Source organism: Procambarus clarkii, chromosome 77, assembly GCF_040958095.1.
Source record: "Procambarus clarkii isolate CNS0578487 chromosome 77, FALCON_Pclarkii_2.0, whole genome shotgun sequence".
In the NCBI taxonomy this organism is placed as follows: domain Eukaryota; kingdom Metazoa; phylum Arthropoda; class Malacostraca; order Decapoda; family Cambaridae; genus Procambarus; species Procambarus clarkii.
In genome coordinates this window covers 16,745,286-16,760,826 of record NC_091226.1, presented here as the reverse complement: position 1 = coordinate 16,760,826, position 15,541 = coordinate 16,745,286, and the positions used below count along the sequence as shown (strand labels likewise).

At 37.0% G+C, this 15,541-nt stretch overlaps 1 protein-coding gene and 1 long non-coding RNA gene across 3 annotated transcripts in view; one reads left to right on the top strand and one right to left on the bottom strand.

The window, feature by feature from the left end:
* The window catches only part of LOC123747148 (uncharacterized), a 102,257-nt gene that overhangs the window by 571 nt on the left and 86,145 nt on the right, over positions 1-15,541 (bottom strand). For both annotated transcript variants that reach the window (XM_069313942.1, XM_069313943.1), the window contains one exon: positions 1,806-1,991. In XM_069313942.1, coding sequence (XP_069170043.1) covers positions 1,827-1,991 — 165 coding nt within the window. In that variant the 3' untranslated portion in view covers positions 1,806-1,826. The remainder of the gene's footprint in view (positions 1-1,805; positions 1,992-15,541) is intronic.
* LOC138357275 (uncharacterized) lies at positions 5,311-12,355 on the top strand. The gene is made up of 5 exons (XR_011224898.1): positions 5,311-5,861; positions 6,140-6,229; positions 7,775-7,900; positions 8,415-8,534; positions 11,523-12,355. It is a non-coding gene; the product is annotated as an uncharacterized lncRNA (long non-coding RNA).

Here is a 15,541-nt window from a genome sequence, read left to right as displayed (position 1 = left end):
CCGTTTAGTACATCGTGTTAATACATATATAGACACACACCATAAACATGTTGACCAGACCACACACTAGAAGGTGAAGGGACGACGACGTTTCGGTCCGTCCTGGACCATTCTCAAGTCGATTTTTGTGAAGAGGAGGTAGACAGGTAATAAATAGGCAAGAGAGAGCCGAGGAGCAAAGTAAGGTGTAGGGGATAGTAGTAATAATGAGAACTGCAGAGGGCCTATTGGCCCATACGAGGCAGCTATTATAACCACCGAATGAGAAGGAGATAGTAATAGGAATAAGAGGATAGCAAGGGAGCGTAGGAGAAGACGATGAACAGAAAAAAAGAAAAGGGAAGAAAGATAAATGGAAGGCGTAAGCTTGTGTTAAGTCGCGTTTGTTAGAAAGATTAGAGCATTTGAGTATATATTGTGTAAGGTAAGAGTCCACAGCAACAGAGCCAGGACTCAAGTTCATGTTGGGTACATTGTGTACAAGAGCCGATTCTACAAGACGGCGTCTGTGTAGAGTAGAGGCAGGAAAGATTATTTGAGGAAGACCAATCAATGGGATGATTAGAATTCCTCACATGGCAGAAGAGAGCATTGTGTCTGCAGACTTAACACTTATCTTGTGTTCTTTAAGTCTGTCATTCAGTGTACGGCCAGTTTCACCAAAGTATTGGAGAGGACAAGATGAACAGGAGTAGCTGGTGTCTACTCTATTTCCTGTTCATCTTGTGCTCTCCAATACTTTGGTGAAACTGGCCGTACACTGAATGACAGACTTAACACTTATCTTGTGTTCTTTAAGTCTGCAGACAGTAACAATGCTCTCTTCTGCCATGTGAGGAATTCTAATCCCATTGATTGGTGTTCCTCCAAAATAATCTTTCCTGCCTCTACTGTACACAGACGCCGTCTTGTAGAATCTGCTCTTATACACAATGTACCCAACATGAACTTGAGTCCTGGCTCTGTTGCTGTGGACTCTTAACTTTTCACAGTATATACTCAATGCTCTAATCTTTTTAACAAACGCGACTTAACATAAGCTTACCCCTTCCATTTATCTTTCTTTCCTGTTCATCGTCTTCTCCTACGCTCCCTTGTTATCCTCTTCTTATTCCTATTACTATATCCTTCTCATTCGGTGGTTATAATAGGAGCTGCCTCGTATGGGCCAATAGGCCCTCTGCAGTTCTCATTATTACTACTATCCCCTACACCTTACTTTGCTCGTCGGCTCTCTTGCCTATTTATTGCCTGTCTCTACCTCCTCTTCACAATAATTGACTTTAGAATGGTCCAGGACGGACCGAAACGTCGTCGTCCCTTCAACTTCTAGTATGTGGTCTGGTCAACATCAGCCACGTTATTGACTCATCGCCTGCAACAATAAACACATTACCAAAAATTTTGAGATAAATATATACATTTCCTCCTTTACACATTTCAGTGTTAAGTGTCTGGTTTGATACAATTTGTAAGTGAATGAAGTTGTACAATAATAAAGTGTCAATTAATTAATTATCTTATTTAATACCTTAGCTGTATTTAATATGTTGCTGTACAGTACTCGGCAGAGTACAGTACTGTACTGTTATGTACTACAGGACGTGAGGGTATGTGCCTGATACAGTAAGTAATAACTGTAAATCTTCCACAGGGAAAGTAAAGACATTAGCAGTACAGGAACTAGGGTCATCATACAAGTACTATGGCATCTTGAGAACAGTTTTGGATAAATCAATCTTATGTTAAAACAAACTTAGATTTGCAAGCATGATAAGTTATTCCATTTAACTTTGAAACCTTACCATTGTTCTCAAAGATGTAAACTATTGCATGAGAATTCCTCCGTAGATTGTGACGGCACTGAGCTGAATATCATTATTATCTTGGCCATCTTCAGCATCCTCCCCAGATTCTAATGACTCTCCTGTGCTTCGCGACACTCTTGCATAGTCAACACTCACAGAGAAACTTTGGCCAACGTGATAATCCTGCAGGAGAGTAAAAAATTAAATGTTCTTCCCTTTCAGGCATATATAAAGTTTATAGATTCTACGTGTTAAACAAGATGAATGAAATATTTTATAAAGTTCTGGTAAAGCTGAAGCTAAATAGACATGATTGAAGCCCCACAACGGAACATGAGACGACGACGTTTCGGTCCGTACTGGACCGAAACGTCGACGCCTCGTCTCCTGGTGTGTAATTTGGTCATTATATCTTCAGCCCCGTTATTGTGACTCATCGTCTACACATCTAGGGGATGGTACAGTACACATCTAGTGGGGGTTGGGGGGGGGGGGGGGGGTACAGTACACATCTAGTGGGGTTGGGGGGGGTACAGTACACATCTAGTGGGGGGTACATTACACATCTAGTGGGGGGGGGGGTTACAGTACAAACGTAGTGGGGGGGGTGGGGGGGTACAGTACACACCTATTGGGGTGGGGGGTACAGTGCACATATAGGGAGTAGAGTACACATCTAGGGGGGGGGTACAGTACACATATAGTGGGTGGTACAGTACACATATAGGGGGGGGGGTAGAGTACACATCTAGTGGGGGGGTACAGTACACATATAGTGGGGGGGGGGTTACAGTACACATCTAGTGGGGGGGGGGGGGGTTACAGTACACATGTAGTGGGGGGTACAGTACACATAGGTGGTACAGTACACATCTAGTGGGGGGTACAGTACACGTCTAGTGGGGGGTACAGTACACACATGTTGGGGGGGGTTACAGTACATGTGTACTGTACCCCTCCACTAGATGTGTACTGTACCCCCCCACTAGATGTGTACTGTATCCGGCCACTAGATGTGTACTGTACCCCCCACTAGATGTGTACTGTACCCCCCACTAGATGTGTACTGTACCCACTAGATGCGTACTGTACCCCCCACTAGATGCGTACTGTACCCCCACTAGATGTGTACTATACTCCCCACTATGTGTACTGTACCCCCCCACTGTGTACTGTACCCCCCCACTATGTGTACTGTACCCCCCCCCCCCTATGTGTACTGTACCCCCCCCCACTATGTGTACTGTACCCCCCCACCTAGATGTGTACTGTACCCACTATGTGTACTGTACCTCCTATATGTGTACTGTACCCCCCCACTATATGTGTACTGTACGTCCTATATGTGTACTGTACCCCCCACTTGATATAGTGGGAGGTACAGTACACATCTAGTGGGGGTTCCAGCACGTCCTCCAATGGTACTGCGGCCCTCGTTCCTGCGAGACGCAGGACTCTCAGAAGTCAACCGCAGCACCTGCCCTGAAAGTGTAAGGACGCTGCTCGACTCCCTGCAGGCCGCGACACGGCGAGCGTATCAACATAAGTGAGCGGAGTACGTGGCGTATGTATCGAACAACAGGGGGGCGGGAGTGTCTGTTCAAGGCCTCGTCCACGACACTGGCGAACTTCCTGCAGTCGCTGCTGTCCCGAGGTTTTGCTTTGCGCTCTCTCAGCGCCTACGTTGCGGCAATCCCCTTCATGTTCAAGCTGCATGGTAGGGAGGATCCTACTCGCCAGTTCCTAGTCACACAACTACTTAAGGGAGCGCGCAACAAGGCACAACGGCTCCCCGCACGACGATTACACGTGAGGAGACATCTACTGCATCGACTACTGGGGGCCCTGCCGCTCGACTTACGGGAAGACCTGCTACGCCTGCCTCCGGCCAGTGGAGGTGACCTATACGGGGAAGGGTCAACACACGCTACGCTTGGAGCAGCTAACTTTATCGCGGCGCACATTTAAGCAATCGCTCCAGGTTTTTCCCCCTCAGTCCTACACAGCTCCATTACGCTACGCTCGAAACACCCGCCCTCCTCCCTTGACTGCAGAACATGTATGCTCTTTGGGCTCCTCACGTTTCTCCTAATAATACGTTTGATGTTTGTAAAATTTTTGCTTTCTCCTCGCTTGCACAATAGTTACTGTGTTGGGAGAGTCTGTCTGAGAAAATCTCGTATCTCACTGAATGTGAGGGACAGGGCAAAGATAGTTTTATTATTAATCATGGAAGAAAATCGAGTGGGAATATTATATGTGAGCGTTAATGGGTTAAAATTTAGTGGGGTGGATGTACAGTATTATTCTCTTAGATATTACTATATTAATCTGAAATGTTAAAATGGAATGTTGTATTTGTACTCAGTGAATTTGTGCGCCGGTGAGGGGTATAAATACCCGAAGCTACTGTATCCCTTTCAGATGTATTTTTCCTTGTCTCAATAAAGATACGTGAATTGAACGCAGCTGTTTTTTTGTTAACAACCACATGTTTTTTGTCTTGTTTTTATTCACAGGTGACATGTATGTATGTATATAGTGCATATTATATATAAACCTGCTTGGATGCAAATGGAACGTTGTGTGACAATTGAAAAGCAATGAGTGAAGACCTTTCGGAGATTATGTATTTCGAAAAACTAATATAATAATATTTTACACATGAAAATGAAATAAAAAAATCATTAATATTGAAAAATGTTCAAAACTGAATATTAAAAAATATTGAACATTATTGAATATTATTTAGTTTTGAAGAATGAATATTCTTGAAAACAAAATAATAATCTTCAATATTATTCGTCAAAAGTATCAATCAATATTGAAGAACATTAATGAATATTGAAGAATATTAATGAATATGGAAGAATATTAATGAATATTAAAAAATAATATTGAAGAATATTATTGAATATTGTGGAATATTATTGAATAATGAAGAATATTATTGAATAATAATGACTTATTATTTAGTTTTGAAGAATATTCATTATTAATCTACAAAATAAAATTCAATAATATTCTTGAATATTCAATAAGCCAATCAACAGGAGCTGACAAAGCAAGCCCTACAGTATCTACACGGCGAATGAGCCTACTCCCAGGCGCCACCATGCTGCCAGCTAACACGCCGGTCAGCGGCCGCACCTCCCCCTCGCAGCCCCCAACAACTACTGGTTTGATTGTTGTCGCCGAAGGCGACTAGTTTATTGTGCACCCCATACTCATCCTGTGAGCGGTAGCGCAAAAGCATTACAGAGGGCACTAAAGGTCTTTATCAGACCTCATCTTAGATTGTTTATGTAATAATTTTTTCAATCCTTCACACCTTATAGATACAATGTCAGCTAGTTACAGAGAAAGTGCTATCAACTACTGGGAACGCGAGACGTGGCGACGACTGCCCCCCTCCAGTGGCGAGGCCTGAACTCGACGGTACTGTGCTGTATTGTAATGTATACAGTACAGTATACTGTAGTGTATCGTACCGTACGGAACTGTACTGTAGGGTACTGTACTATGCTGTACTGTACATACAGCTTGAATAAGTAATGTTATTATTTAATAATTATAATAATACATATTTAATAATAAGTATTGGAAAATCATCATTTGTGAATGTAATGTAAAACATAAAATTTATTTATATACAAGAAGGTACATTGGGTTTGTGAGAATACATAGCATAGTACAGTAATTACACTCTTGTAAAGCCACTAGTACGCGCAGCGTTTCGGGGAGGTCCTTAATCTAACAGATAATTTTAAGTAGGAAAATTGTATCAAAATAAATAATTTCTCATCCATTTGGTACATGTATGTTTCTCATACTTTGGGTATACATTTGAGTTTATATATTTCAGTTTCAAAAATAAATCTCATTAACTACTAAGGTGTCCAATTACGTCGAGGCGACCAATGACAGTACAGGTTGCGACAATGTGACGTCAACAGAAAATGAGAAACGTGATTGGGTATTGAGTCCACCTGCTCATTGAGGCGCAACGGAACGTTATTTTGCCCCTAGAATTAGCCGAGTAGAGGTGTGCAGGTTAGTGTTAGGGCGTTTTGTTACTCTGAGCTGGTACCCCGTTACCCTTTGGGGTCGCTAGGGCTGACAGACCCCTAGGTTACACTGTCAATCTGTACACCGTCAAAACGCACATAGGGGCAAAAATCTGTATTATTTTTAGCTGCCGTATATACCCCCTGTTGGGGGGTATATATACAGCGACATTTTTAGTACTGACTGATAATCGGTACTAAAAGATAGTTATAAATGTTTACGTACTGTATTGATTTGTAACATTGTATTGTATTTTTGTCCAGAGGATTGTTGAAGGACCGATGATTCCAGTCATACCCTGCCGAGGAGAAGCTGGTGGCAGATGTTCCAGTTGTGCTACTTGAGTTACCAAGGTATGATGGGCCTATCCGGCACAAGGGAAATAGAGGCATAGTAATATTGTATTAGGATTAGGCAAAATTGGAGCCTACTTTAGACAATGGAAGTTTGACCAGTCATTACTACAGCCTTATCAGCCCCCCCCCCCTCAGTTTTGTTTTAAAAATGAAAATCTGAGTTACGGTAATTAACATGAAGTGGTGTAAAAAGTTGATGAAATATATTAAAAATCTTGTCTGTAAGGAGAATGGTGTTGTTGCTTCCGTTAACTTTGCTGATTAAGAGTAGGGAATAAGTCTGTTGATAGGCTTTTGCCGCTCTCGCTCGGGGTAGAGTGTAGTCTTCTATCCAATTTTAAAGTGCTGTTGTCCCCTCCCCCCCCCCCCCCACACACTTTAAAGTGTTCGGGTTACCTGGGTACATAATTTGACGTATGAGGGTGGGGGGGAACCGTTGACAATACGTAGTCTTCCTGTCCTCGTCGAAGGAGGTAGACAAATTTACCAGTGGTTTGACGTACATAGGTGATAACATTAAACATTGAGTTAATAATGGCAGCAACATTTCAATAATAAGTGAAATTGTTTGTTAAATATACAGCATGAAATAAGCGCGACCTCGTTCGTAGGAGAAATAGCTCATATAAATTATATTGTTGAACGATTTTTTTTACGTGTAGTGGATGTGCAGGTTTCGGTTGAGTTGCGACCAATGGCTGATTAATTTCAACTCGATGTGACCCTCGTGACAGTATTTGTCTTGTTTACTGTAGGTGGCTGGCGACGGTACACGTGGGAGTGTGTAGGTGTTGGTTATGTTATTGGTGTAATTGTGTAGTGAGCGGGATAGCGTGCGCTCCACCAGAAGTGTAGGTGGAGGCAAAAGTGAAAAACATGTCAGTTTTGTAACTCAACCTTGAGCTTCAGCTATTGGTCCACGAGCTGTTGGTTATCATTGTGTAGCAGGAAGTATGTGGTGTGGACTTATGTTCCTAGTACACACATCTGCATTAACAAAGTGCCTGATAATTTTCAAGGGAAAGGACAATCTGTGGTGATATAGGTACCCCAATTACTACTGGTAGGTAATTATTTGGCAGTTAATGTTGTGTAGGCAGAACTGTAACAGACGGTGATTGGGGGAAGGGAGGACGATTATGCGCAATCACGAAACCCGAAGAATTGTAAATATCGTGTTTAGCTTCGGATATTAGGTATAGCCAACATGGTGTTGTGTGTGTGGGGAAGGGTATTGTGATGGCTGCGCTTTGATGGTATTGCAAAAAAAATTAGCACTCGTCAGAGCTGCAAGACATGTTTTGGCATGTATTATAGTTTTCCCTCATCTAAACGGAGTTAGACGTTGGTAAACATATCAGAAAGTGATATACAAATTGTTATAGGTTGAATTATACAATTATATTAGAGGCAATGATTTCGCAGGGAAGAAAAAAATTGTAAGGAGTTTGGAGTAGAGTAATCATAAATAGATGGTTGTAGCCCTTAATAAGAAATGTTGTCAAGGTTAAATGGAAGCATTATGCATTATATTTCATGCAGATCAGCGTGTGGAGAGGTGCGGGGTGGGCGAAACAGCAATGGTGAAGTATCTTTTTGATGAAAACAGCAGGGTTGAGGCCAAGCAACGCCACACTGCAGAGTAATGGAAGAGGCTGTGAGCTGCAGGTGAGTGTGATATGTTGATTTCAACATATGTTCCTCCATGAATTTCGTTACGTAGTGCATAAAAGTAAAATGGCAAATATTAATATAGTATTCCTGAAATAATCATGTGGTGTACTTTGAGCATTAGACGTCATGAGACCCAGCCTTACTAGACGGAACACTTCTATTATATAATTGAACTAAATGGCTGGAAGTGAACATAACGTGTGGGTGTGTATATCTGAATGGTACGCGGTATTCATCTATAGATGGTGAAATACGCATGAACAGCTCACATACTCGCAGCTCCCAGAGAAGTTTCTTAGTTGATAACCCCCCCCCCCACACGTGTCGGGAAGGTGGACTGGCGCTTTGTTTCATAACTCAGTGCATGTCCCATTTCAAAAGTGACCCATGAGGCCCCCCCCCCCCCCTCCAAAGCTGTTTTGGAACAGTGCATGGCGGTGTATTTGAGATAATGGTGATAAGGAATGTTTATCGTATAGGAATGTTCAGAATCCTGAATACAATATAGTTTCGCAGGTGACACGCTTGAGTACCCTAGACGTGGATGGCGTTGATACCATCCTGTGTAGTTACTCTAGGGACACAACCTCCAGCTGTTGAAGGATCAAGTTTCTGTCTTCCATACAAGGTACGAAAGAATAAAATTGTTGTAAATGTTTATAGTGCAGAATCGTCGATCATCTAATTTGATGGTTATTAGATATCCAGTGGGTTTGGAATAGTTATTAATGTTGATTGGAATTAAATTGGTGTATATATAATAGAGAAATAGGAGGGACTCGCCTAGAAGGCGCGTCCTTAGAGGGGAGTAAATATGTGGTGTGGTCAATGAAGGTGAAATATATAGTTGACGTAGAGAAATATTGTGGATGGAATTGTTGAATCATAAAGTAATAGATATCATTCGCTAAAAGTAATTAAATTAAATATTTAAACTAGAATTACCAAATTTCCTAATATTTTCTTACGATGATTTGGTTTACGATATTAGGAGATTACAGTAAGTACCTAATAAATAAAGTAAAATGTTCATAGTTTTCTACATTGTTGGTTTAAAATTTCACTGTATGTAGTGGTACCCAATCATGTACCCAATGCAAAAAAGAACTGTACCATTGTGATCGTTGTCTTATGTGCTTTCAATTTGCTGTATGGTGCCTATTAATGTTAGTATAAATTACCAATCACGCTGTCAATGCAATCGGAGGTTTAATATACCAATGTGGTTGAATATACCTGTACCTACTAATGTCTCGTATTGTTTGTTGCAATGTATGAAGCATTGTATTAATTCCGCTAGAATTTACCTACTTGAAATGATCCTTAGATTAAGGACGTGGCCGAAAGGCTGCGCATACTAATGGCCTTAGCATGGTAATTACAGTTGTATGTATTGTAAGAAACTGAACGTACCTCCTTGTATATATAAATAACAATGATTTATTTTTCATTCTAGTGAATAAAATAAGTTTGTAATATATGGGAAACGTTACCGAAATTAAGTTAAATTGTTAATAGATATAAATGTAAAGCAGACGTGAATGTAGTGTTAGATCATTATCTTTGACCCGCATCACGGGTCTAAGTCTCTTGCTGTTAACTTCCTTTTGCTTGCAACTACGAATTGTTTCTGTGCAATTTATGCATTGCTCCCGTGCATGTTTGAATAAGTTAATAAAAGTGGCTTCTTGTATCGAGTTATTTATTAATTAACCTAGGTTGTGGTAGTTCCTGAGTTACAAGCATCATGGCTTAGACTTTAAGAATGTTTGTATTGCGTACCATTAATGTACCTAAATTTATTACTGCAATATATGCGGGTCAAGCTGCATGTGATTTACTGTTACTTGTTTTGGACTTGTGATTGTTTAACTATTGTTTGGCATTAAGTTACTTGATAACTGAGCTAGGCTGTGATAGGCGCGGAGTAGGGACCACCCCCCCCCCCCACCCCCCTTGCCTCTTAGTTTAAGATTACTGGCCGTGCATTGACGTTTAGTTACATGAGGTAACTATTCCCGCAAATTATGGAGCGTGTTGGTGCACGTGTATTGATGTATTACTGGTTTACACTTATGTTTGTTTATCGCTTTTACGTTATTTGGTAAAGTGAGGTAGGTTAGGCTAGCTGGTGTGTCACAGGCCTCCGGTCCCTAGCTTTAAGTTTTCATGGATTTGTAAATTTCACAAGTTTCCTAAATTTATTAATGAATTATGCAGTGTAAAGCTGCATGTTTCTTTGCTTGTTTTACATTTGTTTGTTTAACTTGTGCTTGGCCTTTACATAATAACGTAAAGTCAGCTAGGATGTCCTAGGTGCTGTCTTCGGGGCCTGAAGCCTCTCCCTTTAAGTTGATCTTGGACTCGTATTAAGATTAGTTCCTTCAGCAATTTATTGCTAGTTACGCATTGCTCAAGTGCATGTCATTTGACTTACCGTTTTAGCTTTATACTTGTTTTCATGAGTTTGTCATTAAGTAGTGACAGGTAGGCAGTACCAGTTTCGTTTACCAGTAGCAGTAAACGTTTGCAGTCGTTTTGTCTGCCGGGTGTAGCCCGAAAGAATCTGCGGGCTCCCGGCTGCTGGTTTATCCAGACGTTTTTGTCTGCCCGGTGTAGCCAGGAAAGTTGTCATAACCACTGCCGTCTTAACTGACTGCGTTCAGGGGCTGCTCTCCAGCCAACGTTCTTCCTGTGATGAGTTAAGGTGGCGATGTTATTGCGGTATTATATTTATATTGGTCATATAAATATGCGGCCTTGCAGGCCGCTGGTTTATGCAGACGTGTTAGAATTACGGCTCGCTAGCCTTGTTGGTGTCCATTTCACTTTGCCTGAGATGGCGAGGTCTTTAAGTTCTTTGGGTACTGGTGCTCGCAGATGCTCATTGACACTCAGACTAAACTAGTATACGCCTCTTAAGGGAGTTTGTTAGGGGAAGTATTCGGCTGTAACATGCTTTCTGAGGGCAACATACAATGGAGATCAGTGTAAGGGAGTGGGTTAGCATCCTTATAAATTGTCAGTGGACGCAAGCATGTTGCAGTTGCGCGTTAAGAGCTGTTTCTTGTATTGGAAATATGAATTTCTTGATATATTGATTAGTTATTATATACATATTGGTCATATAAATATTTAGTGTTTGGTTGTTTTACATTATGTATTGGATTATTTTGAACTGAATTATTGCTTGGTAAATCCTTCCCCCTGGATTAACTTCTGCCCTTGACCCAGATACGGTAACTGGTTCCCCCCCCCCCCCCCCCCCTTTTCAACGTTTGTTTAGTTTTCTTGGTTTTTTCCCGCTAAAGTTATGGTCGGGTTGGTAGTTACCTTACTTAGCTACAGAGTCTGTTCCTGGAAGATCTTTTTCTCGTCCTTTCCCCTCTAGTCACTCCTTTCCCCTGTGGCAGAGTTCCTTTTAAGAGTTTTCCCCACAGGGTGTCACCCTGGCTTTATCCATGAATGACACTTGGGCTGTTCGCTTCCGGAAATGTCCCCCTCCTCTTAGAAACTAATTCCAGCAGTACCCTTAAGGGGTAGGTTAGGTTCCTTGGCCGTCACGTTGATAGTGCATGCCCGTTTCTGCCCACCCTTACTGCCTTAATACTTCCAGAACCGACTACAGAAGGCGCCGAAGGTACACCATTGATGAACAAGGAAAAGGGATGGAGGGCGAGGGCAGACTACTGCACCCATGAGGTCGACACACATCCCTAGTTACAGCGGCCGCCCTTCGGGGTTGTGGGTGCTCCGGCGGAACCCCCCAAAGTGCTAAGCCTGCAGATAGCTACTAAATATTTACATGATTTGTAATGAAATGAATGCAACTTTCATTTACTACCTATAGATGTAGTTAGTAAATTATTTATAGTTTATAATGATTATTCATTATAATTATTCGTTAATACTTTAATGTTATGCACTAGTCAGTAATTATTAATCGTAATGAGCCAATAATTTAAAAGAATCAAATAGCTAATCATTATACTAAATATTTATTTTATATTTATTATATAATATTAATTTGTATTAAATAAAAATTGACCAATATATAAAGAAATCGATATGAATAATAGCTTTAATGATTGTAACATTGTTGAGCTTGTCCCAATAAACATACTTGAACATTATGTATTAATGTTCATTCGAGTGTCAACGTATGGATAACTATAGAAATTAGTGTACCACTTCAAATAGTTTTGATGTGTGATATCATTATTATAGACAGTATACCTCGGAGCTACAAGAATTTAGCCCCAAGATTCAAACATTTTTATGGTGTGCTTAGTATACCTCTTATACTTCAATGTGATGTTTGTATTGTGATGTTACTCACCGCATTTGTGCGCCCCCTTGAGGTTCTTGAAGTCGAGGGGAGTAGATACACCCTAAACTACTGTATCCCTTTGAGAAATATTTTGTCTTAATAAAACTAGTTGAACTTGTTTTATTTGTAATATGTTTTTATAACCACCTTGTTTTTAGTGTGAGGTTACATGTACGTTCGTATATTATATATAAACCGTGTTGGATGGGAATGGAACGTTGTGTGAAACTTTAAAAGCAATCAATCAGTGAAGACCTTTTGGATATTATGTATCGGGAAAAAGTAAATATCATGTATTTAATATTAGTATATTTTACAAACGTTATTAATATAAAAGAATTATCGAAAAACAATAAATGACATTTTTGAATATATAAAATTTTGGAAATGAATTGGATAATTATTGAAATTATTAGTTATTACTTAATGTAGTATAGATGATTATTAATCATTATTTTGCAATAGTATTGAAGATCAATAATGAAGAATATTCAACTATATTGGAGAAGATTCTTCAATATTGAAGAATATTGTTCAATATTCTTCAATATTTAAAAATAATAATATAATTAAATACTATATTAGTATTCAATATTATTGAATACTAATCTACTATTCAATAATAATGAATACTATTGTAGTATTCAATACTATTCTAGTATTCAATACTATTATAGTATTCAATAATATTATAGTATTCAATAATATTTAATACTATTCAATATTATTGAATACTATAATAGAAGTCAATACTAGAATAGTATTCAATACTAGAATAGTATTGAATACTAGAATAGTATTGAATACTAGAATAGTATTCAATACTAGAATAGTATTCAATACTAGAATAGTATTCAATACTAGAATAGTATTCAATACTAGAATAGTATTCAATATTATTGATTACTAGAATAGTATTCAATACTAGAATAGTATTGAATACTAGAATAATATTGAATACTATTCTAGTATTGAATACTATTCTAGTATTGAATACTATTCTAGTATTGAATACTATTCTAGTATTGAATACTATTCTAGTAATGAATAATATTGAATACTATTCTAGTATTGAATACTATTCTAGTATTGAATACTATTCTAGTATTGAATACTATTCTAGTATTGAATACTATTCTAGTATTGAATACTATTCTAGTATTGAATACTATTCTAGTATTGAATACTATTCTAGTATTGAATACTATTCTAGTATTGAATACTATTCTAGTATTGAATACTATTCTAGTATTGAATACTATTCTAGTAATCAATAATATTGAATACTATTCTAGTATTGAATACTATTCTAGTATTGAATACTATTCTAGTATTGAATACTATTCTAGTATTGAATACTATTCTAGTATTGAATACTATTCTAGTATTGAATACTATTCTAGTATTGAATACTATTCTAGTATTGAATACTATTCTAGTATTGAATACTATTCTAGTATTGAATACTAGAATAGTATTGAATACTAGAATAGTATTGAATACTAGAATAGTATTGAATACTAGAATAGTATTGAATACTAGAATATTATTGAATACTATTCTAGTATTGAATACTATTCTAGTAATCAATAATATTGAATACTATTCTAGTATTGAATACTATTCTAGTATTGAATACTATTCTAGTATTGAATACTATTCTAGTATTGAATACTATTCTAGTATTGAATACTATTCTAGTATTGAATACTATTCTAGTATTGAATACTATTCTAGTATTGAATACTATTCTAGTATTGAATACTATTCTAGTAATCAATAATATTGAATACTATTCTAGTATTGAATACTATTCTAGTATTGAATACTATTCTAGTATTGAATACTATTCTAGTATTGAATACTATTCTAGTATTGAATACTATTCTAGTATTGAATACTATTCTAGTATTGAATACTATTCTAGTATTGAATACTATTCTAGTAATCAATAATATTGAATACTATTCTAGTATTGAATACTATTCTAGTATTGAATACTATTCTAGTATTGAATACTAGAATAGTATTGAATACTAGAATAGTATTGAATACTAGAATAGTATTGAATACTAGAATAGTATTGAATACTAGAATAGTATTGAATACTAGAATATTATTGAATACTATTCTAGTATTGAATACTATTCTAGTAATCAATAATATTGAATACTATTCTAGTATTGAATACTATTCTAGTATTGAATACTATTCTAGTATTGAATACTATTCTAGTATTGAATACTATTCTAGTATTGAATACTATTCTAGTATTGAATACTATTCTAGTATTGAATACTATTCTAGTATTGAATACTATTCTAGTATTGAATACTATTCTAGTATTGAATACTATTCTAGTAATCAATAATATTGAATACTATTCTAGTATTGAATACTATTCTAGTATTGAATACTATTCTAGTATTGAATACTATTCTAGTATTGAATACTATTCTAGTATTGAATACTATTCTAGTAATCAATAATATTGAATACTATTCTAGTATTGAATACTATTCTAGTATTGAATACTATTCTAGTATTGAATACTATTCTAGTATTGAATACTATTCTAGTATTGAATACTATTCTAGTATTGAATACTAGAATAGTATTGAATACTATTCTAGTATTGAATACTATTCTAGTATTGAATACTAGAATAGTATTGAATACTAGAATAGTATTGAATACTAGAATAGTATTGAATACTAGAATAGTATTGAATACTAGAATAGTATTGAATACTAGAATAATATTGAATACTATTCTAGTATTGAATACTATTCTAGTAATCAATAATATTGAATACTATTCTAGTATTGAATACTATTCTAGTAATCAATAATATTGAATACTATTCTAGTATTGAATACTATTCTAGTATTGAATACTATTCTAGTATTGAATACTATTCTAGTATTGAATACTATTCTAGTATTGAATACTATTCTAGTATTGAATACTATTCTAGTATTGAATACTATTCTAGTATTGAATACTATTCTAGTATTGAATACTAGAATAGTATTGAATACTAGAATAGTATTGAATACTAGAATAATATTGAATACTATTCTAGTATTGAATACTATTCTAGTATTGAATACTATTCTAGTATTGAATACTATTCTAGTATTGAATACTATTCTAGTATTGAATACTATTCTAGTATTGAATACTATTCTAGTAATCAATAATATTCTAGTATTGAATACTATTCTAGTATTGAATACTATTCTAGTATTGAATACTATTCTAGTATTGAATACTATTCTAGTATTGAATACTATTCTAGTATT